The sequence below is a fragment of the Malaclemys terrapin genome, chromosome 2 (genome assembly GCF_027887155.1).
Source record: "Malaclemys terrapin pileata isolate rMalTer1 chromosome 2, rMalTer1.hap1, whole genome shotgun sequence".
In the NCBI taxonomy this organism is placed as follows: Eukaryota; Metazoa; Chordata; order Testudines; family Emydidae; genus Malaclemys; species Malaclemys terrapin.
The window spans coordinates 142,664,951-142,691,768 of record NC_071506.1 but is presented as its reverse complement, the minus strand read 5'-3'; the positions used below and the strand labels follow the sequence as shown (position 1 = coordinate 142,691,768).

General features: G+C 45.1%; 1 protein-coding gene across 1 annotated transcript; it reads right to left on the bottom strand.

The window, feature by feature from the left end:
* Positions 1 to 309: 309 nt before the first annotated feature.
* On the bottom strand, positions 310 to 20,367 carry LOC128831848 (histone H2A.V). Its single transcript, XM_054018653.1, has 5 exons — positions 20,239 to 20,367; positions 7,690 to 7,767; positions 6,490 to 6,603; positions 3,691 to 3,820; positions 310 to 2,293 (listed from the first exon to the last, which is right to left on the bottom strand). Exons 1-5 carry the CDS (start codon positions 20,239 to 20,241, stop codon positions 2,232 to 2,234), a joined length of 387 nt encoding a protein of 128 aa, XP_053874628.1. The 5' UTR covers positions 20,242 to 20,367; the 3' UTR covers positions 310 to 2,231.
* Between the last annotated feature and the right edge of the window lie 6,451 nt (positions 20,368 to 26,818).

The following is a 26,818-nucleotide window of genomic DNA, read 5'->3' as shown; positions in this document are numbered from 1 at the left end:
ATACAAGGCATGGCAGACAAAGGACCTTTAGAGTTCTTCAGATTCAAAGCTTTGAAAAAAGGCCCATTCTAGAGCAGGCTGAAAATATTTAAACCAGTCTGATCAGCATTACAAGATACACTAGTCTGCACATTTCACCACACCAAGCTATTTTGCCACAGTCCTTGCTGCTTTCATATTCAAACACAAAAAGTCTCTCCTCAGATCTGACAGTGTTTGGTGCAGTGATAGTTCTCATAAGTGAAAACTTGTTCTCATGGGGAATGACTGGTAGATAAGTTGGTGGATAAAAAAAATAAAACCTCTATCTGAATTGAAACTTATTTATCAATGCACAGATCCGTAATATTTTTGCTGTTGTTACAAAAAGTGATGGACTCAGAATTGTGCCAACATTAACATCCACCAGGATGGACTTGTGCTAAATAAAATATGAAAGAATCAGATGCTTTCAAGCAGCCATAAGGGGATGGAAATCAGAAACTAGTTAAATGACAGTTTACACTGTCAAAAAAATTTGCTCATTTAATCTCTGAAGCAGTAGGCAGAAGCTATAGATTTCAGCCCCATTTTCACCTCAGCATTTGCTCAGAAAGTGTTTTAAGGAAAGATCGTACTTGCTGTTTGAACAACATCTTAAAATGGTCTCCCTAACCAGAAGCTTTTGTTAACAGCAAGCGTCTCCTGGACTACAGTACTCTTACCAAAACTAATGATTGCAGGTGAAGTGTCTTAAATGATGCTCAGAAGACCTAGCTTGAAACAAATTGAGCACCAAGCGTTGAGCACTTGAACTATGTCACTTATTTCAAAGGTGCTGAGCACATCTCACTCCCATTGTCTTGCGTGAGAACTGCAGATGATCAACACCTTTTTTTTTGGGGGGGGGGGGGGGGGGGGGAGAATCTGGCCACATTCTCTCCCACCTCTCACCCCTTCTGAATAAGGTCTGATCAACCTGAACTTTTGGCTAAAGAAAATGGGAGCTCTAGATAACACCTGCGAAAAATCAAGGCATTGTGTTTCAATATCTAAATCTACATTTGTTTAACTTTGGGTACCCAAATTCCAAACTGAAGATTTTACTTGGGAATGGCTTTGAGGCTTAGAAGGGAAGTGATGCAGACGCCCATTTGATTTATCCACAGCACACTGGAAAGTAACTTGCGATGCTGCCATTCTACTCTTTCTATTCTGACAGCTGAAATCACTCGTGGGTCAGGGCAGAATCCCCACTACCACGATGAGCTGTTCTTCATAGCTAAGAAAATAAGTACGTTTTGTAAAAAATAAAATAAAAAAAAAATTAAAAAAGGAAGCGTTATCACAGGTCTCTAGGGCAGTGTGTTAATCCACACACATACACTTTCTATTAGTTTAAAATGTGCAGTATCTGTGATCCTTACTAGTGACAACAGGTATACTTAACAATGGAAAATGCTTTCTAACCATTGTGGTCAGCCCCTCCATTGACCTGTCAGCAGCAGTGATAGCAGAGCTGCTATCAGAAACACCAGTCAAATAGTTTCTTCCTTTAGATACTTGTGGTGTCCTCAGCTCTTGCAATGCAACTGGAACCCTGAATTCAGATCTTGGCAGATAAGTGAGAGAATGATTTTCCAGCAACATTTAGTAAGTGAAATTTTAAGTAGCAAATCAACTTTGTCATTACTTTAACAGTGATAGCATTTACCTTTTAATAGATTCCTATACTATAGGCCAATTCAATTTTTTTTGCACCATTAAAAGTTTACTCATTTGCTACCAAGATTGCCCATGCCATTCAACAGGTTATATTACAAACCATCCAAGTGAAGTAGTCATGGATGTGGCTGATCTAAAGAGGGAAAGAGCTTTTGCCTGTATACCTAGTCCAGTGGAGTTTGAGGGAGCCAGCTTCACAGAGAAGATGTGAAGTCTCTACTACATGATTTTTGCACCTGAACACCACGAGAGCAAATTTTGTAAAAAATGGTTTTATCAGTTCCATTTTTGTATAAAACACACGGGAGAAACCTAGCCAATCAACACACGAATTGCTGCCACATGACAAGATACTTTTTGTCAAACTTTGAATCTAAAGAACATACAAATGTTTTCTCATGTCTACAGTCAATTGTCTATGCTCTTCCATTTAACTATTTCTTAAAAAATTCCACATATCCCCATATTTCTTCTGTCCCAGTTACAGTACAATGACAGGGAGGAAGAGGGTTGGTTAAAACTCCTCTCTATGCAGTTTTCTGCTGTCCCTTCTTTCCAATCAGAGACTTATGGATGTGAGGGATTACACCTGCAAAGAGAACAATGGATTAGAATAGTGGTGCACACAACATTTTTCAACAGAATAAGTTCTGTTAGTTCAAAGGTTTGTTTGTTGCCTGAATAGCTAGAAAGCTTTCAGTGTTCTGTTCTCTAAGTTTTCACCTTTTCTTGTTCTTTGACTATCCTAGAATCCCCCGATTATACTGCATGTTCTCCAGCGGTATTTCATCCCACCCCAATGGATCCCACCTTATTTCAATCATAGGTTTGTTGATCCAACAGCTCATTTCTAAGCTGTAAAGCTAAAATGGAAGTTGTAAGAGTACATGAAACAGACATAATTAAGTTGCCCTATACTTACTCCTAAGGTTGATTACGGCGATGTCTGCAGGTAGAGCAGGCTGTAGAGCACAGACACTGCACACTCAGCTAGCACAGGCATAATGGCAGTGTAGATAGGGAGGCACTGCTTAGGCAAGTGGAGTACAGATATGCCAGAACCCGAGAGTACATACCCAACACAGCTCTCTACATGCCCAAGTAGTGCCTCCCACATCTACACTGCTATTTTTCTGCAGCATACTGTCCTGCTGCCAGAGCCTTTCCCCATCACAGTGAAAAGTTCAGGTAGCAAGGAAAGGCTCTGGCAGCTCCCCAAGCAGAGCCTTTTACTGCTGTGGGTAGTTACATGGTGCAGAGTGGACGCAGCCTGCTTTTCACTGCAGCACGTAGCTTCATGTACCCTGCATGCCACCTGGCATATCCCAATATTCCACGTATCTCAACAGAACATCCACAAAGGAAAGCACAAAGGCATGGATGCAGCAACAGAAGAGTTAAGTAGGACCATTCATCTACGTCTCTCAAATTACTGCAGGCTATTTTGTACAGTATAGAATTACAACGAACTCAACATCGTTATTACACGGTATATGAAGAGCACTTCTGTGAAGCTTAGTCTTCTTCCTACCTAAACTACCTCATACAGCCCAGTTCTATCTGTAAGGAAAGTTGCAGTAAAGAAGTAAGGGTTATAAAGAGGGAGGGTGGACAGAGAAGCTGCAATCCTAGGATCTTTAATAAAAGTGAAACAAATCCAGATTTCCCTCAATTTACAGTTACTTTAAGTTTAATGCTCATGGAAGGTGCGGAGTGGATCATCCATAGAATATGCACTACAAGGAGAAGAGTAATTCAGTGGCCCATCCAGTCCTCTTTCTATGAGGCTGCCAAATTTCAATTGCTATGATGTTTTAGATGGAAACTGATACAAATCTGGCCAGAATGTCTGCCATTATTGATCTATGTGAAGTAGTGTGACAGAAGAAATTAAAGTGACGTTAACTTATTGTCTGTCATCTTCCTTGCAACTGGCTGTGCACTTTTGTATCAACCCAATAAGTTATGAAGCCCAGCTATACCTACCTCCACCAGCAATGGTAGCTTTAATAAGGGAATCCAACTCTTCATCCCCACGAATAGCAAGTTGCAAGTGACGAGGAGTGATACGCTTTACTTTGAGATCCTTGGAGGCATTACCTGCCAACTCCAGCACCTGACAAATTAGGAGGCTATTTTAGTAAGAATTAGACCTGTTAAAGTTTACAGAAAGCAAAACGTGGTGTCAGCTGGAACATGAAATCATGAACAACTCTCAATTAGGTACTTACATGATGCGCATTACTGCAGTATGCAAGTACCTCAATATCTAATGTATTTATCTTCATAACACCCCTGGGCAGTAAGGCAGTGCTACTATCCTCATTTTACAGATGGGAAAATGAGGCACAGAGACACTAACCAATTTGACCATGGTCACAAAGGGAGTTTGTGGTAGAGCAGGGAATCGAATCCAATCCCTCTACCACAAACTCCCTTTGTGACCTAAGCTAGCACCGTAGCCATTGGACCTTCCTTCCTCTAACCATTCATTGATTCCAAGGCCAAAAGGGACCAATGTGATAACTTAAAATTTTACACCTTATTTCCAGTCTGAATTTGTCTAGCTTCAACTTCCAGCCATTGGACTGTGTTGTCTGCTAGACTGAGGAGCCCATTATGAAATATTTGTTTCCCATGTAGGTACTTACAGGCTGCAATCAATTCAACCCTTAACCTTCTTTGTTAAACTAAATAGTTTGAGCTCAAGTGTGTCACTATAAAGCATGTTTTAATCATTCTCATATGTCTTATCTGAACCCTCTCTTATTTATCAACATACTCCTGGACACAGTATCCCAGCTGCAGTAGCACCTGTGCCAAGTATAGAGGTAAAAGAACCTCTACTCCTACTTGAGATTCCCTCGTTTATGGATTTAGCCCTTTTGGCCACAGCGTTACACTGGGAGCTCATATTCAAGTCCACCGTGACCCCCAAATCTTTTTCCAGTGTCATGCTTCCCAGGATAGAGTCCCCCATCTTGCAAATATGGCCTACATTCTTTGTTCATGGCACCCACTCACTGTTTAGTTACAATCAAAAGCCTATTCTGGACAAACAAGGTATACCTAGGATGGCTTGCCTTTAATATAAGTGGCCTTCACCCATTAGTTATAGATGTAAAGGTCCACTTGTCTTTTAACCAGTTATCCAGTGTATTTTTTGCAGCTGACATAGCTTATGAGAATCAGACAGATCTGCTTAGTCAGTTTCACTTTTGAGCTCTTATACAGCATCACAAAGCTGCACAAACGGGTGATGCAAGTTCAAAAATCCTTTATGTTGAAATGAAGTTTATTAGGTTTTTACAAAATAAGAAGCTGAAGTTCGTGTGCCTACACAGATTTTCCAATAGTTTAATCAACTCTTTGCATCTACAGAGTAATGCATTAGCTATCACCCAGCTTAACCAACTGGAGGGAAAAAAACAACTATTGTCATTTAGATTTTAATATTCCCATGCTGCTTGGTTTCTACCACATACATTTGGAAGAATATTTTAGAGAAACTATTTGCTGCTATTTGTTTAATTTATTAGGATAAATCAAGTTAAAGTTTAACAGAGAGGAAAACTGAACGCAATGAAGGTCTAAACCAGGGGTCTCAAACTCAAATGACCATGAGGGCCACATGAGGGCTAGTTCATTGGCCCAAGGGCCACATCACTGACCCGACCCCCCCACCCCCGCTGCCCCCGGCCCTGTCCCCACTCCACCCCTTCCATGAGGCCCCGCCTCTTCCCACCCCTTCCCTGCCCCCATTCCAACCTCTTCCCTGAAGTCCCCACCCCAACTCCACCCCCTCCCTGTCCCCAGAGGGTGCATGAGGGATGTGGTGGGGGCTCAGGGCAGGGAGCTGAGGTGCAGCAGGGGTTGGGGTGCAGCAGGGGGCTCAGGGCAGGGGATTGGGGGGCGGGGTGCAGGAGGGCTCCGGGGTGGCAGCAGCGCACACCAGGGCCAGGGCAGGCTGCCGGCCCCGCTCCGGGAAGTATCTGGAACCATGTCCCTGCGGCCCCTAGGGGAGGGGGACACAGGGCTCTGCACACTGCTTGCCGTGCCTCCAGGTACCTCACCCGAAGCTCCCATTGGCCGCGGTTCCCCGTTCCCGGCCAATGGCAGCTGCGGGGGGGGGGGGGGGGAGGGGGGGAAGGGGAGTGTGTGTGTGTGTGTGCGCGCCTGGAAGCCAGGGCAATACCCCACCTGGCCGCAGGGACCTGATGCCAGACGCTTCAGGGAGCAGCGTGGGGCTTGAGGCAGGCAATCCTGTGGCTGTAGTTTGCCCACCCCTGGCCTGGAGGGGGGGGAGGGGGGGAGGGGCGGGCGCAGGCCACTTGGCGGGCCATAGGAAATAGCCCCGCAGGCCATGTGTTTGAGACCCCTGGTCTAAACGCTATGTGCTCTGCAAAACAAAAGCTGGGATAATCATTCATATCACATTTACAACAAACGGAATTACAAACATCTTTCTTTCGGTATCCAAACAATGTTGCAGTTTGGTGTCAGCAGCTTGCAATACTTACATCCCACTTGTCTTCAACATTTATTTGGGTAGCTATTCAGAGCTACCAAGAATATATTTAGTTTCTTGTAATATCAGGCAAATTTAATTGCAGACACTTCTCCGATCTTTCTGCCCAGCTGACTGGATGTTTGTTCTCCATAGGTTTGGAAACACAAGCATGCGAAATAAGGAGGACTATAGACAAACAGAAATATATCCACCTACCTATCTCTCTAGTCTGTTATGTACAATGTGGTTTTGACAGTGGTTACTTCAAAACCTACCTCAGCAGTGAGATACTCAAGAATTGCAGCACTGTACACTGCAGCAGTAGCACCAACTCGCCCATGACTCGTAGTGCGAGTCTTCAAGTGTCTGTGGATACGACCCACTGGGAACTGAAGTAGAAACATTTGTTAGGCACTTGAGATCAAAGTCTATGCTGAAGCACTAAATTCTTGCCTAATGTTGATTAATGTCTATAATAATCTGGTGTAAGAAATGTAAATGGAGTAAAAACTTACTGAAGTAGAATACTGGATTAACCCCCACAGTGAATACAAATAAATGGCGAGCTTATTTTCAATGGGGCTGGCGAGTTTTACATCTCTAAATTTTCCTCAACAGGGACACCTCTGAAAAGTATGTTAGTTTAAAGTCAGGATTACACGGCCTTTACATACTAGTCAGTCAAGTGTCAAATCACATACAGGGTTTGTGTTGTAAAAAACCAAAACTTTTTCAGAAGCAGATCTGTAGTACTAAAGAGTTTACACTGTGTACTGTCAAATCAGCAGAATAATTTACATAAACCACGCAACAGGAGAGTGTTCATGGACTACTGCCAGAACTGCCTGAATTTACTCTACAACCAAGGAAGTTCCAATACAGAAAGTTACATTTTACAACTAAGTTTTTGGTCACATGGTGGGAGTGGACTTTAAACGGTCCTATGCAGGCATAGGAACTTATTGAATGGGCACAGCAGACTGTTTGGACTTCTATATAGTGCTGTGTTTCCAAAGCACTCTGGAAGTATCCAAGTCAATCCCCACAACCCTGAAAGGCTGGTAAGTAACAAACATTAATATGATAGACAAGAATTGACACAAGTACTATTTGGGGGCAAACAACACATTCAGGGCTTTTAAAAGAAGTCCAATCAATCATTGCATTTAGTTACAAATTCTGAGAAATACCAAAACATTCAAAGTAATAGGAATTGTAAAATTTAATTCATGTTAGAGGGTCAGAGTAGCAGGAAAAAGCATGTCTATAGGAGCAAGAAGAAACTTAGCATTTGATTTTGTAGTTATAAGTAGTCATGAAAAATTTCACAATAAAGCTAGAAGTGCATTTTCATTTTCCTTCCACCTCCCCTCCCCTGAACCTGCTCCACAAAAATGAAAGTTTTACTTAACAAAATTAATTATTGCATTCAAATTGTAAACACTAAAGCAATACATAATTTAGCACCACTTTACCTGCAGTCCTGCTCTTTGTGAGCGAGAAACCGCCTTCGCCTTGGCCTTTCCACTGTCCTTTCCAGCCTTGCCACCAGCCTGAATAAGAGAGCAATATTAAGAATTAAGAAAGCAAGCCCATGCACAGAGAAGAAAAACCTGCACTGCTTCACCTTACCTCCACCACCACACTTAGGAATCCAGGAGTCTTACCTCTTCTGCTTAAACTTGGAAAATTTATCCCAAAACCGAATAAGGAACATCTCTCAGTGGTTTGAGCATTGGCCTGCTAAGCCCAGGGTTGTGAGTTCAATCCTTGAGGGGGCCATTTAGGGATCTGGGACAAAAATCTGTCTAGGGATTGGTCCTGCTTTGAGCAGGGGGTTGGACTAGATACCTCCTGAGGTTCCTTCCAACCCTGATATTCTAGGATTCTTTAGAACAAGTCACTTTTGTATACAACAGTTGGATATGCAATGTCTCGAGAGAAACTCCCAAATATAATTCACTGCAAACTTTCTTCAAGCATCAAGAGTTCTCTATATTAAAAATAGATGAGGCATGAAGGCTGGACTATTTAGTTGCACCTAACTTTTCAGGTCTGCCGCTGCTTAAAAATGTTTACATAAGAAGCTGTAACCAAACCCACCCCATACATATATTCCTTTCTTGCCAGTTTTCTTAAGATCTCATGACTGCTTCATGCTAGAGCCAGAAAAAATTGAGAACACAGCCATGTTACTTCAAAAGTCAGTACTTGTGCTGATATAACAGTTTGTTAGCAGACCAGAATCTTAAGCAATTCTATTTCAATTGTAATTTTCCACAATGAATTTTCATGAATTAGCTGATCACCTAATGGATATTCTTACCTGAACTATTTTATTCGGCTGAATAGGTAAATTTATCTGACAATCCCAAGAAATCTAGACACTAACCCCACCCCCACCGGTTTTTGTTATACCAAACTGCAAGGCTCACCATGCAATTATTTTGATAAATTACCTAAGGTGTAGAAGCTGGGGGTGTGTGTGAGAAAATTCATAGATTCCAAGGCCACAAGGGACTACTGTGATCAGTTAGTCTGAGCTCCTATTAACAGGTCGTAGCACTTCCTCAAAATTTCTAGAGCACAGAGACGCTCCATGGGTTACGCAAACCTGACTTATGGAAATCTGGACTTACGGAAAAAGTTCCGTAACCTTCCCTCCCCCCCCCCCCCCCCCCCCCCCCACGTAATTGTCGGATACACGTTCCCGACTTATGCAAGGCGTTCCGGAACGGAATGCTTGCGTAAGTTGGGGAGCTTCTGTATCTTGATTTAAAAATAGTGTGTGATGGACAATCCATCACGACCCTTGATAAGTTGTTCCAATGATTAATTGCTCTCAGTTAAAAATGTACACCTTATTTCCAATCTGTATTTGTCTAGCTTCAACTTCCAGCCATTGGATCATGTTAGACCTTTCTCTACACTGAAGAGCCTGTCATCAAATATTTGTTTCCCATGTAGATACTTGGACTAATCATGTCACACCTTAACCTTCTCTTTGTAAACTAAGTAGATTGAGCTCCTTGAGTCTATCACTATGAAGCATGTTTTCTAATCCTTTAATCATTCTCATGGCTCTTCTCTGACTGCTCTCCAATTTATCTCCTTGAATTGTGCACATCAAAGCTGAATAATGTATACCAGCAGTATAACCTCTCTACTCCTACTTGAGATTCCCTGGATTAGCCCTTTTGGTCACAGCACAGGACTGGAAGCAGATTATTCACCACAAACCCTAAATCTTTTTCACAGATTACTACTTCCTATGGTAGAGCCCCCCTACTTATAAGTATGGCCTGTATCTTTTGTTCCTAGATGTATACATTTGTATTTAGATATTAAAACGCCCATTGTTTGCTTGTGCCTATCTTAGATAATTGTCTGGATCGCTTGGTATCTTCATTGTTTACCACTCTCCCAAACTGTCTCATCTGAAAGCTTTATCAGGGATGATGATTTTATGATTTCTTCCATGTCATTAATAAAAAACCTTAACAGCATAGGGCCAAGAACCGATACCTGCAGGATCCTACTAGAACAGTGATTCTCAAACTTTTGTACTGGTGACCCCTTTCACAGGGAGCCTCTGAGTGCGATCCCCCTTATAAATTAAAAACACTTAAATATATTTAACACCATTATAAATGCTGGAGGCAAAGCAGGGTTTGGGGTGGAAGATGACAGCTCGCAACCCCCCACATAATAACCTCACGACCCCCTGAGGGGTCCTGCCCCCCAGTTTGAGAACTCCTGCACTAGAAACACACCTGTTCAGTGATGAATATCCATTTGAGAGAAGGTGCATCTCCCACCCCTGCACACACCACATGTGGCCAGATGTTAAGTTTTGGCCCCGTCAACACTGGTTCTCCACTTGCGAGGTAACTCCCTTCTCTTCATGTGTCACTATATAATGCCTGCATCTGTAATTTTCACTCCATGCATCTGAAGAAGTGAGGTTTTTTACCCACAAAAGCTTATGCCCAAATAAATCTGTTAGTCTTTAAGATGCCACCGGACTCCTTGTTCTTTTTAGCAAAGTCATCCAACCCCATTAAAATAATGCTTTCTTCTGCTAATGCTGTGAACTAGATTCACTTGTAGCGAGGATGCAGTGCCGCCTACTGGATAGAGAACTGGACTGGGACTCCAGACAGGAGACAAGGTTCTATTTCTGCTCTGCCACTGGCCTAGTGGGTGACTATGGGCAAGTCGCTTCACCTCTATGCCTGAGTTTCACCATCTGTAAAATGGAGATAATGATGTTTACCTCTTTTATAAAGTGCTTTGAGATCAACTGATAAAGATAATGTATTATTGTGTTGAAAGAGTAGTTTTGATACTCCTGGATCTTTTGGAAAGCAATGAACATGCAGCTTTCAATTCACCTACTATTTCCCTACTCCTCAATTAAGCCAGTTTTCAAAACAGGAACATTGTTTCCACTTAAAGAAAAAGATCTCTCTCCACACTAAGGAAACCCACAACCTAACCATCTCTAGCTTTCAACAGCAGCCAAGATAAATGAAGGTGTTAAACAATGTAAATCCTCAAATGTAGTGTAATCCTCCCAAAAACAGACTGGCCTATTAGTGTAAAGTATCATCCCATCAACTTGCACATGCCTGGCAGACTGCCTGATAACTGTCTAAAATTTCAGCCACTTTTTTTTGCTCCCAACACTGAATTTACAAAATACAATAGTACTTATTATCTGCCAGGGAAAACTACTGTCTTGACATAGTCCCACCTCTCCCAGACCCAATTATGAGGCACAGGGTGCAACTTTTCCTTCCCTTTAATATATTTGGGCAGTTTAGCAATTTCAATGAGACATCACTAACCAGAAATCTAAGCAAGCTGTAAGTATCTGAACCCTATATCTGCCCCAACTTTCCTTACCAATTTAAATTAAAAAAATAAAAATAAAAATCATGATTTCCCCTATTGTTCAGTCTTCACAAAGTGTTGTCAAATGCATACAAGTAAATAGATGGAAAAAGGGTCTCTTTCCCTTGCGTGTCCTCTCCCCCCGTTTTTCAGCTACAATCTCCAATACTACTTGTAACATTAGTAGGTAAAAAGATTTCAAACAGAAGTATGATTTTTAAGTTGTGTCCCTTTAAGACTAGTCCCCCCTACTTTTATTTCCTTATAAAAAGCTTGATACATTTTTATTTCCTGTTGCCACCCAACAGTTCCATTATTTTTCAGAAGGTGGAAACATTTAAAAAATGCAGGGCAGGGTTTGTGCATAAACTATTTGCACAGCGGCAGTTTAGAAGACTACATCAGCTTTATCTACTCAAGGTGGGGGAAGGGGAAAAAAATATCACACAGATAACTTTGTATATTGATGTATTAATCCTTGAGTCCCAATTGCTACCATCAGAAAAATGAGTAACGGAACAGAAAGTTCTTTCAGAGAGATTTATAGGAAAGGTACGAGTGAATTTGCTATGAGACTACTGATTTCAAGGATTACCCTTCGCCACCCTAACGTAGTAAAGTTAGGGTTAGGGAAACTGGAGAATCCCCCTAAACCAGGCTTTTAACAGAAACACCCCTGAAACTTTACCATGCAATGAATACCACTGCCCCATAATTAGTGTAATTTCCCTTTGATTTCATCTCTTCATATACATACACATTACATTTGTCATTACATATAAAAAATCTGAACTCTACTTTTCTGTGAGCTGCACAACATTTTGGGGCTATTAAAAAATGAACAAGGAGGGGATTTACAAGTTTCCCACAAACTCCTAAAGAAAACTAAATTCAGACTTCCACACACATGGACTCAAGTGACAATGGAAGTAGTTGTGGAGTCAGTTAATAACTGAAGATAGGACTGGATAGAATGTTTCCTGACTAGGAATTGCTAAGGACCAACCAGCCAAAAAACTAAGCCATTCAGAAATATTAAGTTCCGCTAAAACTGGGAAGATTGCAGCTGGCCCAGAATTTCCACTGGCACTGTACCATATTACCACAGTGGGGAAACAGCTTCACAATGAATTAAAGAAGAGAACAGGGACATTATGAAACATATTATTGTACTGGGTGTAATAGTAGCTATCTGAAAGTGGCACTCAGGTCAGAGCACCCTCCACTTCACAGTATGGCTTGAAGGTTCTGATTAGGCTACTTCTCAAAGAGGACTAAGGAATACAGAGGGAGTTAAAAAATTGGATGACATTTTCCATTCAACATTCCACATCCAGAGAGGGAAAGAGAACTCCCTGACCAAGATAGAGCTTAAAGTTTAAAAACCTAATGTCTATATTAAAGGGTCATTACCAACTTGAAATCTAGCCTATTTAAGAAATTGTTAGAAATCCACCCCCCACTAATTTTTGATACTTAAAAATATATATATATATTTTAACCACACAGCATCAGGAAAGACGAAAAACCCTACATAAACAAGGGAAAATGGAAAAAGGAAAATAGTAAAAGTGACTAGAGCACAAAACTCAAACAAATGTGGTGGTTTTATTTATTTTTTTTTAAACCTGATGTTATCTAGATATCTTGGGTACTTATATGGCCCAATTATCTCTGTAAGCCTCACAACTGTTTTTATTTATGAGGTAACAAAGTACTATTCTCCCCATTTTACAGATTGGGAATGATGGCAGAGACACTAAGTGACTGTCAGAGGTCACACAGGAAGTCTCTGGTAGAGCTGGGAACTGAACCATGGTCTCCAGAGACCTAAGCTAGTGTCCTAACTAGTGGGCTAATCTGTCTCTACCCTTTAAAGAATTGTATCCTGCTCAAGCAGAAATCTCTTGGAGACAAAACATGATCAACACAACAATGGCTTACATTAAACATGCATACTATTTTAGTGATTAACATGTGAAAAGCACCACTGTTTAAGCAAGTGCAAAGTCTTCACACCTGTGTATAGTAATTTGGTAGTTTAACATTTAAATACTGTACCTGCTCTAGATGTTACAGTATTACTCCAGTTAAGCTAGTTTAAAGACTGAAAAGGTTAAGAAGAGAAGCTGTTTTTGGAAACTCATTTGAGCCACTGTTGCCACACACATGCATTGTATGTTAGGCCAGGTCTATGCTACCAGCACTTTGGTGATATAGCTATACCACCAAAGTACTCCTAACATGTATGCTGCTTAAGAACATAATGACTATTCTGGGTCAGACCAATGGTCCATCAAGCCCGGTATCCAGTCTTCCGACAGTGCTCAGTGCCAGTGCTTCAGAGTACAATTATTGAGTAATCCATCCTGTCATCCACTCTCAGCTTCTGGCCATCACTGGTTTAAGAGACACACAGAGCATGGGGTTGCGTCCTATCTTGGCTAATAGTCACTGATGGACCTACCCTTCCTGTGTTATGTGAAGGGGTAAATAACACTTCCCTATTCACTTTCTCCACACCAGTCATGATTTTATAGACCTCTATTGTATCCCCTCCCCCCTTAGTTATTTCTTTTCTAAGCTGAACAGTCCCAGTTTTTCTTAACTCTCCTCATATGGATGCTGTTCCATATCCCTAATCATTTTTTGTTGACCTTCTCTGTACCTTTTCCAATTCTAATACAACTTTTTTGAGATTGGGGCCCAGATATGCACACAGTATTCAAGTATGAATGGACCATGGATTTATATTTTGGCATTATAATATTTTTCTATCCCTTTCCTAATGGTTGCTAATATTGTTAGCTTTTTTGACTGCCACAGCACATTGAGCAGGTGTTTTCAGAGAACAATCCACAATGAGTCCAAGATCTCTTTCTTGAATTGTAACAGCTAATTTAGACCCCATCACTTTGTATGTTCAGTTGGGATGTTTTCCAATGTACATCATTTTGCATTTATCAACATAAAAATGTCATTGCCATTTTGTTTCCCAGTCACCCAGTTTTGTGAGATCCTTTTGTAAATCTCTGCAGTCAGTTTTGGACTTAACTATCTTGAGTGATTTTGTATCATCTGCAAGCTTTTCCAACCCCTTTTTTCAGATAATGTAGGAATAAGCTGAACAGCATTTACCCCAGTACAGATCTTGGGGGGACCCTGCTATTTACCTCTCCACTGTGAAAACAGACCATTTATTCCTATCTTTTGTTTTAACCAGATCCATGAGAGGACCTTCCCTCTTAGCCCATGACTGCTAACTTTGTTTAAGAGCCTTTGGTGAGAAACCTTGTCAAAGGCTTTCTGAAAGTCCAAGTACACTATATCTGCTGGATCACTCACGTCCATATACTTGCTGACAGCCTCAAACAATTGTAACCGATTAGTGAGGTATGATTTCCCTTGACAAAAACCATGTTGACTCTTCCCCAACATACCATGTTCATCTGTGTGTCTGATCATTTTGTTCTTTAATACAGTTTCAGCCAATTAGCCTGGTACTGAAGTTAGGTTTACCGGCCTGTAATTGTCAGGACCGCCTCTGGAGCCTCTTTCAAAAAGAAAAATCAGCATTACAGTAGCTATCCTCCAGTCTCCTGCTACAGAGGCTGATTTAAGCGATAGGTTACACAACATGAAGTAGTAGTCCTGCAATTTTATATCGAGGTCTTTCAGAACTTAGGGTGAATACCATCTAATCCTGGTGACATATTATTGTTTAATTTATCAGTTTCTTCCAAAACTACTTCTACTCACAGCTCAGTCTGGGACATTTCCTCAGAACTGTCACCTAAAAAGAATGGCTCAGATGTGGGAATCTCCGGAACATCCTCTGTTGTGAAGACTGGTGCAAAGAATTTATTTAGCTTCTCCGCAAGAGCCTGGTCTTCCTTGAGTGCTCCTTCAGCTTATACTGGAAAGACTGCTTTTGCCTCTACAACTTATTCCAGGCCCCACCCACAAGAGCAAAATAAATTATACCAGCAAAGGTGCAATTTTGCCAGCACACTATATCAGTGAGAGATCACAACTCTTCATACCCCTGACCAACATAGCTGTGCCAGAAAGTGTGTAGTATAGTCCTGACCTACTTTACTATAGAAGAGGACAAATGTATATAAAAATCAGTAAGGTTTTCAGAGGGTCACTGCTCTCTAATCCTGACCACTAGTCATTCTTCTGGCAAAGAATGACTAAATGAGGCTTTGTTCCAAAACAGTCAGTTCTATCCCTTAAAGAAAAAAGCCACTGATTATAAATTGTCTAAATTAGCTATCCAAATTACAACATTTTGAAAACAGTTTACCTATCACAGATTTGGCATTTACATGCCTGTGAAGGGGGCTGTTTTTGGTTCAATATCAAGTAGTACTGAGTCAGCTTTACCATTAGAAATCAAAATCTCAAAGTTTGTTGTAAGACTTCTTAGTAAATCTTTTGAAACCAATTTCTGCTGCTTTTTAGTAGAGAAGCTCAACCTCTCCCCTAGTTTTCATAAAATTGTCAAGATGGCAGGTTCTTGTCTGCTCATTAGTGTGAGCTTATAGCGGGGCAGTTACCCTGCTCCTGAGAGAAAAGGCTAGGCTGACTGAGGAAGCAGCTCCAATCAGGCCACACCTGGCCCTGTTATAAGGGCTCAGGGATAAGATGGGTCAGTCTCTCTCTCTAGCTGTGGAAAGGGAAGGACCAAGCTATTGGGAAGAAAAGGGTACCTGGAGTGGAGCAGGGCTGGGGAAAGGCCAGAGGAGCTGGGGAGCTCCAGCCTGGCAACTCCCTGGGCTGAGGCCTTGGTAAAGGCCTATGCAGGTATTTGGGCTGGGAGGTGCAGCCCAGAGTTAGGCAGAGGGTCCAACCTCCTTGCCAATGATGAGTAGCCATGACAGACTGCAGTTTGCTCCAGTGAGGGGGGGGGGGGGGGGGAGGAGGGCAGCGCTAGATGATGACTCAGGCAAGATGGGTGAGAGGGTTGGGGGTTCCCCTGGGAGGGGAGACCTAGACTGTGGTGGGGTACTGCTGGGGCAGCACCCCAAGGTAAAGGGCACGGGGCTCCAGGAGGGGGACAGAGGGCCAGCGACAGGCGAGACACTAGCCAGTAGGAGGTGCTCTGTATGCTGGAGAGCTAATTCTCGAGATAACCAGCAGGAGGTGCTGCACCGGTGAGTCTCACTTTGCTTCAGTACTATATTTGACAGGTGAAACCAACTTGTCAAAAAAATCCACTAGGTCATCCTGAATACATCCCCTGCCATCTGACATTGTTTAGGGCAGTGGTCTCCAAACTTTTTGATCGTGCACCCCTATCAGTAAAAAAAAAAAAGGCTCTACCATTGCCACCCCAAGTGTGCAAAAAAAAGTGCTCAGACTCCTGCCCGAACTGCTGAGCGCACACACAAAAAAAGCTGCCCAAACTGTCACGCACCCCAAAGGATCCTATTGTGCACCCCACTTATGAGACCACTGGTTTAGGGCACAAATAAGACTCCACCACCCATCTATCTTGGGCTACACTTTGCACGACCACTATGTTAAGTCCCATAAGTCTTCCCTCTCTGGTAGCATCCAGAGGGATTCTTTCAGTCAGCTCCTTTAGCTACAAGATTTATCCTACTCACCATAGGTGCTCAAATGGCACACACGATTTGGAATGGACATGGGTTGGCCAGAAAGGGTTGAAACTTTGCAGAAGTTCAAGACGTACAATAGCTTTGAGGAATAAGACTAAGATAGAATATAGCAAGGTTTCAGATATAGTACTTCCACTCAGGTCTTGAAGTTTCTGAGCAGAACAATAATTTGTCTAAAAAGTCTCTTGCTTCATCAGTGAAGCTGCATTTAAGGAGTCCAACCAAGGGGGAAGCAAACTGTCTCTGCTCTGCTGGGTCTCTGAGTGCCAATGCACAGCAAGGATTCAGGAGCATAGCTGATAGTTCCACCTCTATATTTAGTGGCAGACAGTATATACTAACTATAGAGCTGTTCTATCAGGATGAGTACACCACCTGGTTGCTGAGGTTGTTCACGAGGATTTGAATCTTAGGCAGTTAAGTCACACCTCCATCACTCAAGGTTGCCTGCAGAATCAAGGTAACTACAACATTGGTCCAAGTTTTCTTCACGATCATAGTGAGACTTTAGATTTTAAAAAAGTAATTTCTACAGAAGCAACATTTCTCTCAAGGGAAATCTCACTATATGCCACAGGTAAGCAAATGCTTGAACAGGACTTGGCCTACCTTAGTAATTTACACTTTGTAATTAAAACAGTTCTTTATACTGGCATTTTCCTTTAGTATAGGTTGCAAGCCAAGCTTGCTGTTACCATACCCACAGCCCAGGAGCAATGACTTGGAAAGTAACCTGGGTACTAAGCATAAGTGACTATTACTACCATTAGGCTAATTTAAAGTACTTAGATGGTGGAATTCAAGAGGACTAATGATATTTTCCTATTCAGGAGAGCAAAAAGACTCTTTTGGATTTAGAAATTTACATTTTTCTTGCAATCTTAATAGTTGTAATATGTCTTATTGGTTTAAATTAAGCATCTCCTGTGCAGGATCACTGTTCAGCACAAATCTGGAAATGTTTGCTGACTGAAGCTGATGTTCCAGCAGAGACAGAACAGTATGGTGTTGTGTCCCCTCTCTTTCTCTCCTTCCCCCTCCCCCCTTCAGCTCAAGAAAGTTTGGTTTAAAAGAATTTTCAACTATTATGTGTTGTCTTAGTAGATTCCACATTTTACCTGCACAGCCATATTCTAGCATTTTTTTGGGGGAGGGGGGAGGGGAAAAAAGCAATCAAACTTTAGCCCTAATCTTATGACAACTACTTTAAGTCTCAGAGTGAGTCATTTGAATGTTTTATTTCTGCTTTTATACATTTTGAAGAAGTGGAAGAGTCTCAGTACTAAGTGTTGTTTTCTTAAGCAATAAATCTAGATGTTCAGTCTTTTCTAACCACCATTCTAAACTTCCTTTTGTTATTTAGGGACTGCCATGGGTGAAGTTTGATGTGCAATAAATATTTGTGTCTTGTGACACTATGGGGCTCTCTTACCCTATTGATGATATGGATTAAGTCTAAGATAAAGGACTAGGCAAATAAATATCAGAACTTCTGGAAAGATTCACTGGTACACAGAGATCATTGGCCACCCCAAGGAAAGAAGCATTTAAGTCAGGTAAATCCCTGTATTCTATTTACCATCATGATTATGCTACTAGAAGATATTCCTAGAATATGCTGCTACATTTAACCTGATGTTGTGTTTATAATATTGCTTGTTTATGATATAGTAGCAGTGCTTCACTTAATCTGAGACAGCATTTAATAATACAATTTGTTAATCATTTGCCCAGAAGTAGGAGATGAGCTTATCATAGACAGTTATTCAAGGATAATTTCTTAAATCTTGCAAAGCACTCCTACTTTAACCCTTACAATTATATCCCTTTGCTTTGGGTCAGGAAAGACCATATGCACAAAAGGGAAAATGCCCATAAAATACAGCCTGTAGAGAACTCTTTGTGACTATTTTGATTGATGATTAAATCTGCAATGAGTTAAAAAATGAATTCAGTTCTCAAGACAGAAGCAAATATGGTTATGTGCATTTTTTAAATTTAAATAAGTCTATACAATCTAGGTGCAGTTCTCGAGCTTCTGCAAATTTCCAATGTGATCTTGTTCAAAGTTTGGGTATTCCTGCCATAAGTGTGCAAACCCCTGTATAAGCATTAATGTTAATACTCCTGTGAGGCTGGAAATACTATCCTCATTTTATGGATGTAGTTTCTGTGAGTTTGAAATTCAAGGTCACAAGTTCAACAGAATGGCCTTCCCTCACCATCCTGTACTCATTCCTCCAGGTTCTGTACTACTTAATGTGGTTACAGCTGTCTTTAAGAGCCCTCACTGAACTGTAATTTGACAGTGAGAAGAGCCTCAGTGGAGTACAGAGTAGATCTTCACTCATGTCTAGAGATTAAACTTGAATACTGTGTCTAATAACTTTGAGCAATGACATCCTGCTTGCGCTATCCATTAAGTGGAAACATGGTCCCTGACCCATGGGTTTTACTACCTTAGACAAAAATAACTGACTTTTCTAGCATTACCTACTCCTGTAAAGGAAGGCAATTCTTAACTGCAGAAGACACCTCCAAGAACCTAAACCCAGAAAAAGTTTCAAAGAAGTTACCTTAAGACTATTTACAACCAAACTATTTACTACCACAGCCATCTGTGGTAGAAAGCAAACTTTTTGAAAAAGCCTAACATGCATATGAGACTCAAGTAAACTTTTTAATGCAGTCTCCCTCTTGAGTTGACTCCGCTCTCTGATCCGGCTTCCAGATGTGCAATTATTAATTCGCGTTGACCCACACTCTGCAGCCCCAGCTTTCGGAGAGCGCAGACACCGCTACACTCTCAAGGGCGAGGAGGAGACAAAACTAAGCTTGGCCGAAGGTTCTTTTCTACCTTCAATTCCCTGCGCATCACGGGCAGTTTTGAAAATCTTCAGATTACTCCCTACACCCCCTTGGAGCACGGAGGGGGGCAGCTACCACGTTGCCAGCGGGGAAACTGAGCGGTCACAGCGGGTCACTGGCGAACTTGGGACCGGCACCTCCCAGTCCGGCCCCCCGCCGCGGGAGCCGCGAGTGACGGCTGCCGGGCTGGATGGGAGGCACGGACGGTCACCGAGGTAACGCAGCCCGGCGCGCGCTCTGACAGCCGAGGACAGGGCCGCTGCCTGGGGAGTCACTAACCCGCCGTCCCGGGCCGGCGCCAGGAGCGCGCTCGCACCCCGCCGGCCGGACTTTCACCCGCTCGCCGCAGGCAGCGCCCGGCCCAGCTGCCTTGGAGACGCTTCCGCGGGAAGCGGGCCCCGCTCGCCCGCTTAGGAGTCCCGAGGCGCCCGGCGCGATCGCGGCCCGAGGCAGCTCGGCGGCCCCGCTCCCCACTGCGGGCCCCCGCCCCGGGAGCCAGGGCAGGGGCGCGCCCCGCCTGAGGGACCCCGGGGAGCCAGGTGCCCTCTCTCCGCGCTGCCGCTTCGGAAGAGGGCGCAGGCACCCGGCGCTTCCCGCCAACAGGAGCCCGGCCGGGTCGGCCCCGTCCCTCACCATGGTTTCGCCGCTGCCGTGCGAGGTCCGGTCCCGATTCCGCCGCGCTAGAGCCGCCTCAGGAGCCGCGAGACAATAAACCGCCTGAGCGCGAGGAGGGAGCCTGGCCTGCCGCGGCCGCTCCAAGCCAATCAGGCCGCCCCATGCTAGTTTGAACCTCCCGCCCCGACCAATCCCGCCATCGCTTCTTGTCTCCTCGGCTGGCTGGCCCCGCCCCGCGCCCGTTTAACGGCTGTTTTTCCTTTGCACACGGCACGCAGGGGCGAGGGAAGTGAGGCCGAGGGGGCTCGGCGTGGGAGGGAGGAATGGGAGAGTGACGTGGCCAGCGGCCAATAGTAGCAGCAAAACCGTCCTCGGAAGGCGGGGCTACACGAATGATTGCTCTCACTGCCAATGGAAAGAACAGAAAGTTTCCCGCCCATTCTCTCCCCTTCCCCCCACTTGTTTGTTTGCGCTCAGAAAAAATGGAGACGGGGGTTCCGGGCGGAGTCGCCTCTCCGGCAGCCCACGTAGTGGAGCAACAGTGCACCCCCCATATACACCCCTCCCTCCCGCAACGGGGACCGAACCCCCAACTCCTTCCTCCGCTGCAACGGGCTGGGGGCAACCCCCGAGCCCCCATCTACACCCCTCCCCCATTCAGTGGGGCATGCACCCATCCCCCATATACACCCGCAGCTGCCCCATAGTCTACATGGTGGGGAACTTGCAGCCTCAATGGGTGTGACCTTCCTCCCCCATACAGAGGCCCCACACCTATCACCTCATGTATGCGGCAGCCCCCAAGATGCCTTCCCACCTACACAGGTGGGTGCCCCACCCCGACACATTTATTACATAGTTGCATTACCTGAGCACTCAGAGGCCTCTCTCAGGTGCTGGGCCCACAGTGCTGGGCTCTGTACATGTCTGAAGAAGACACACCTAGTCCATGCCCTCACTGAGCTTCTCGGGAAAGACAAATGCCATTCGAAGGGTGGGGGCAGAGCAATACAATGACATTTGCACATTTCTGTTTACTATTATTATTTACATTATGGTAACACCATCTAGAGGCCTTAGCTGGAATCAGGCCCCCACTATGCCAGGTGCTGTACAAACATGATAAGAGACCTAGGGATCTGACAATAAATAAGACTGGGTGGGAGGAGAGGGGACTTGTCCAAGGTCAATGGTCAAGTCGGGAGTAGAACACGGATCTCCTGGTATCTAGTTTGTTGCTCTTCTCTACTTACTGGAAGTTTTTTTTTATTAGATGTACCACCCTCACCCAGAAGGGGGCTCCCATCTTCTATGTATCCTCTCCCCTAATATGACCCACTCTTGATGGAGGGTGCCCAATCTCACACGAAGGTAGGTCTGCCCAATATGTGTCCCTCCATCACACACGTAAATGGAATAGGATCGCCAACTTTCTAATTGCACAAAGCCAAACACCTTAGGTCCGCCCTTTCCCCGAGGCCATGCCCTCCGCTCACTTCTCCCCCACCCTCACTCACTTTCAGTGGGCTGGGGCAGGGATGCAGGAGCGGGTGAGGGCTCTAACTGAGGGTGTGGGCTCTGGGTGGGGCCAGAAATGCGGGGTTTGGGGTGTGGGAGGGGGCTCTGGGCTGGGGCAGGGGGTTGGGGTGCAGGAGGGGGTGAGGACTACGGCTAGGGATGTGGGCTCTGGGGTGGGGCTGGGGATGAGTGGTTTGGGGTGCAGGAGGGGGCTTGGGGTTGGAGCACGGGCTTACCTCTGGCGGCTCCCAGTCAACAGCACAGCAGGGCTAAGGCAGGCTCCCCGCCTGTCCTGGCTCCGCACTGCACCCCGGAAGTGATCAGCAGGTCCAGCTCCTAGGCGGGGCGGCCACAGCCAATGGGAGTGTGGAGCCAGTGTTTGGGGCAGGGGCAGCACGCGGAGCCCCGTGACCCCCTACCTAGGAGCTGGACTAGTCTGCCTTAGCTCCTCACCACCGCTGACCAGACGTTTAACTGCCTGTTCAGTGGTGCTGCCTGGAACTGCCAGGGTTCCTTTTCGACCGGGTGTTCCGGTTGAAAATCGGACATCTGGTCACCTTAAATTGGAAGGCTTACCACTATGTGCCTCTTCCCTGAACCCCACTGTGACAGGGGTCCCCGGGGTGAAACCTGGACTGTGGGACTGCTGTGTCCTCCAAACCCATCAGCCTGGGCTGTCCCTCACACTGTGATGCTGATGTCAAGCTACAACCTCTGATAGGCACTGCACTTACTATCCACAGGCAGGGCCACACTCAACTGAGTTACATGAATGATCTCCCAGCCACTCATGAACCACCAATAAAGAGGCTTCAGCCTCATGCAGTGTTTTTTTCATACCCCTGACCAACAAAAGTCTTACAACAAAAGTGCTAGTGTAGACAAAGCTCTGCAAAGAGATTATAGGTCCGAGTGTGCAATGTTGCAATTTGCCTGACTCATAGGGGTCTGTTACGAAGTCCCACCTAACTTGGATACACAAGTGCGACCCACAGAGGCTAAAGTCCTACTGCAAAGTGATCTGCCCTGGAACACGTAGTCTGCACAGTCTGGTCCTTGGCAAGCTTGTAACACCCGGAGCTGTTAATGCCAAGGGTGACCTTTGCGAGAACAGGTGATGGGACTTTCTCAGCAAATGGCCCAACTTCTCTATTACAAGAAGTCAGCATGACTGCAAATCTCACCCCTTTCAGAACAAAATGTAAGGCAGGGCTTTCCCCACAATAATAAATTCCTATCTGCGCTGTGCACCCTCTCCTCCGATCTGGGGAAGATAGAACCAAAGGTCATCTAGTAAATTCACTTCTGCCATGATGCCCACAATGTACCCAGCTGACAACAGCTAGAGGTGTTGAATCACCATGACTGTTTAGCTGTGCTGAGGTAAGATTGTGGTACGATTACTTTGCCCATCAAACTCTCCCCGCCACTTTGTTTTCTTTGTCTACCTGCTATGTTCTATTGCAACCTAGATTGTAAGCTCATTGGGGCAGGGAATTAGTATCTGTACAATGACTAGCTCAATGGAACATTGGTCACTGACTGGGATCTTTAGGCATTAACTATTATTAGTGTTAAGATGATAACTGCATGTAATTCTATGTGACTCTCAGGTATCATGGAGGTAGACGTGGTATATGGCAAATGCTAAAACTCCATGAGCCAAACCACACTGCTCAAAAAGGAGTGCTGCATGTTGGGGCTCGTAGCACTAGGGCCACGCCTTCGGTACTAGCGATGATGTGGCTGGCGGCAGGTAGGTGTGGTTCTGGTTCCCCCACCTCTGTCCTGCAGGGTCTAGGAAAGTTGCCAACACAGCACCTTGGCTGGGCAAAGTTTAGAATTGCAGTTGTGCTAACAGGCCACACCTAATTTATATCGACGAGCTAATTACAGCCACCCTCTTTGTAACTGGGGCTTGGCAGAGGGAAGAATTTGTTTTGAACTTCTGTTGATGAGAACCTTTTATATGAGAACACCTTTCTAGCTGGCACCTCAGTAAGTAAGGGTTCAAGTGTGTACTTTCCCCACCCTTGTAGATGTTGGCCAGGATTCCCATGTGGTATCAGATCAGTCCAGCCACTGAAATACACTAGAATGTGTGAAAAGATAGTATTTTTTTTTTTAAAAAAAAGCTCTAGTCAGTTGCAAACAAAAACCCCACACAACTGACCCCAGGGCCTAACTTCCCATTTTGCCTCTCTTACAGGCAGGGCAGGCTCCAGGCACCAGCCCACCAAGCATGTGTTTGGGGCGGCACCTGGAGGGGGGCGGCGCGGTGCTCCGGCCCGAGAGTGGGGCCGCGACTGGGCTCGCCGCCCTCCCTGCAGCGCTCCGGCCGGTCGGGGAGAGTGGAGCTGCAGTGGACTCGCCGCCCTCCCCTGGCGCTCCGGCCGGTTGGGGAGAGTGGGGCCCCGGCCGGGCTTGCCGCCCTCCTCCCGGCGCTCCGGCCACCAGGGAGAGCAGAGCTGCGGCGGGCTCAACGCCCTTCCCCTGGTGCTCCGGCCGGGCTCTCCGCCCTCCTCCCGGCGCTCCGGCCACCAGGGAGAGCGGAGCTGCGGCGGGCTCAATGCCCTTCCCCCGGTGCTCTGGCTGCCGGGGAGAGCGGAGCCCCGGCCGGGCTCTCCGCCGTCCTCCCAGCACTCTGGCCACCGGGGAGAGCGGAGCCCTGGCCGGGCTCTCTGCCCTCCTCCCGGCGCTCCGGCCGCCGGGGAGAGCGGAGCCGCGGTGGGCTCGCCGCCCCGGTGCTCCAGCTGGTTGGGGAGAGCGGGCCCGCGGCCAAGCTCGGTGCCCTCCCCTGCCACGCTCCCCGCCGGGGGCGGGGGGAGGCTTTTTTGCCTGGGGCGGCAAAAAAGCCAGAGCCGGCCCTGCTTACAGGGCCTTTTTGTGTGAAAGAGTGGCATTCTCAGGCTCTCAGGCCTGTCACAAAAGTGTCAGTATTTTTGGCAGCACCGCAGTCTTAAAAGTGACAGATAAACTGGGTCAGGAATGGAGAGGTAGATTCGATCCAGACAAATTGCAAATAATCATGGAAGTTAGGACTGGGAAAGGTCTGTTAAATCATCTAGTCCGTCACCCTGCAAATGCAGCATCGGTCCCAATACTTTTAGTGTTTTATCCACGCTTGTTTTAGAACTGGCAGGCAATTGGATTTCCACCACATCACTACGAAGCAATTATTCCACAGCCAATGATAGGAAAGTTTCCTGATAGTTCAGCCTAAGGTTTATGTTTCTTGATTGCATCACACTAAAGAACTCTACTCCTTCCTGAATATTTACACCTGGCAAATTATTGCAACCTCCTCTGCCTATGAATACATTCAGGTTGGAAATGAGAAGAAGGTTTCTAGCCAGCAGAGGAGGGAAGTTCAGATACAGCCTCCCAATAAAAGTAATGGGGGCTAGCAACCTAACTAATTTTAAGAGGGAGCTTGATAAATGTATGAATGGGATTATATGACAGGGTTGCCTCCCTCACTCTTTGTTGTCATTACTCATTAAGTTATGTCTTCCCCATTCTGCTGTTTGCTAAATCCCATCCCCAATAATGTACTGTCTAATTATAACCTGTCATTAGTTCGTGTGTGTAAAGTCAAAAATTAGGAAGTGCCAGAGCTAAGGTTGCCCGTGCAACCTTCATTTGCCTCCCCCACCCCATGCACCCTGCATATGCATTCAGATACAATCTTTAATTATATGATCAAATACTTGTTCTTTCATAGACCCTCGCTTTATTCAGTGCACAGGACAGACGGTGCTCACTGAATGAGCAGCTAGATCATATTTTGTTTTGTTCAATATGTTTCCATTGGCCTTATTTGCTGCAGACAATTCACACCCTGCTCCGAACACAGAATTATTAATTTCCTCCTGGGCATTTCTGTGGTGCTTGACACTATAATATCTGAGGGCTTTACAAACATTAATTCATTCGTTTGTACAATGCCCTGTGAGGTGAGGGGTGGGATTATCCCCATTTTACACATGGAGAACGGAGGCAGAGAATGATAGAGGTCACAAGTATCCACTGATTTAGGGTGCCCAATTTTAGATGCCGGAGTTTTCAGAATATTTAGCTTTTTATAGCACTTTATATGCTCAGAGGACAGGTCCCAGAGACTCCAGTTGTAGTGTGAATGCTCAACACTTCTGCTAATCAGACCCCAGGGTCTCAAGTTGGGTGCCTAGAAATTAGGTATATAATTAGGGACCATATGTGAAAAGTCTGGTTTATATGATTTGCCCAGCATCACATAGGAATGCTGTGGCAGAGGCAGGGATAGAAGCCAGTTCTCTAGGATGGCATGAGACCATCCTTTCTCTTCTTGCAACCCGCTGCCTCATTTACTACACACTTCCCACCTCAATGTCCTCTTCCAGTTGCCTTATTTTTACCCTATGACCCTCACTGCCATCCCTGTGTTTTCATTTGTTGTCCCCTGCAATTACTTGTCTGGGGTCCATTGGCCCCTTCCCCTCAGTGAGCTTATTTCCCACCACCTCCCAGGCTCATATATAGGTACACAATTTCCACCTCCTGCAACAAACAAGGCAGGGATCCTAGAGATAACAGCCTCTTCATTACACAGCCTTGATTCATTGCTGGAACACAATCCATCCTGTGCAGAGTATGAGGCGGGGTCCTCTGGAAAAAGTAGTGGGTGGTCAGGTGATTAAAGACACCCCTAATGCATATACACAAGGGAGCTGAATGAAGTTGCACTGGCAACCTTAATTCTGGCATCTCCTAGTTTCTGAATGCTTGAGTTTGTAACCTAAACAGCCTTTTAACCCAGTTTTTAGTGGCTAAATCCCTGTGTTGCCTCAAATACCAGCACAAAAACCAAACTGAGACCCCCATGGATCATCAGCAGGGTTGGAGCCTTTAGATCCACAGCACAGACCTCTACCATTTGAAGCAAGGGAATAAGTGACAGCTGTAGTGTGAGTTGTCATCCCCTCTGTGGAGGAGCCACTGATTAGAGGCGGCGAGACACATGCCTTGCCTGTGAGTTTTCCAGGTATTTGCTAACAGCAGAGGAATGTTCAGATTCATGGGTTCTACAAGGAAGTTTCTC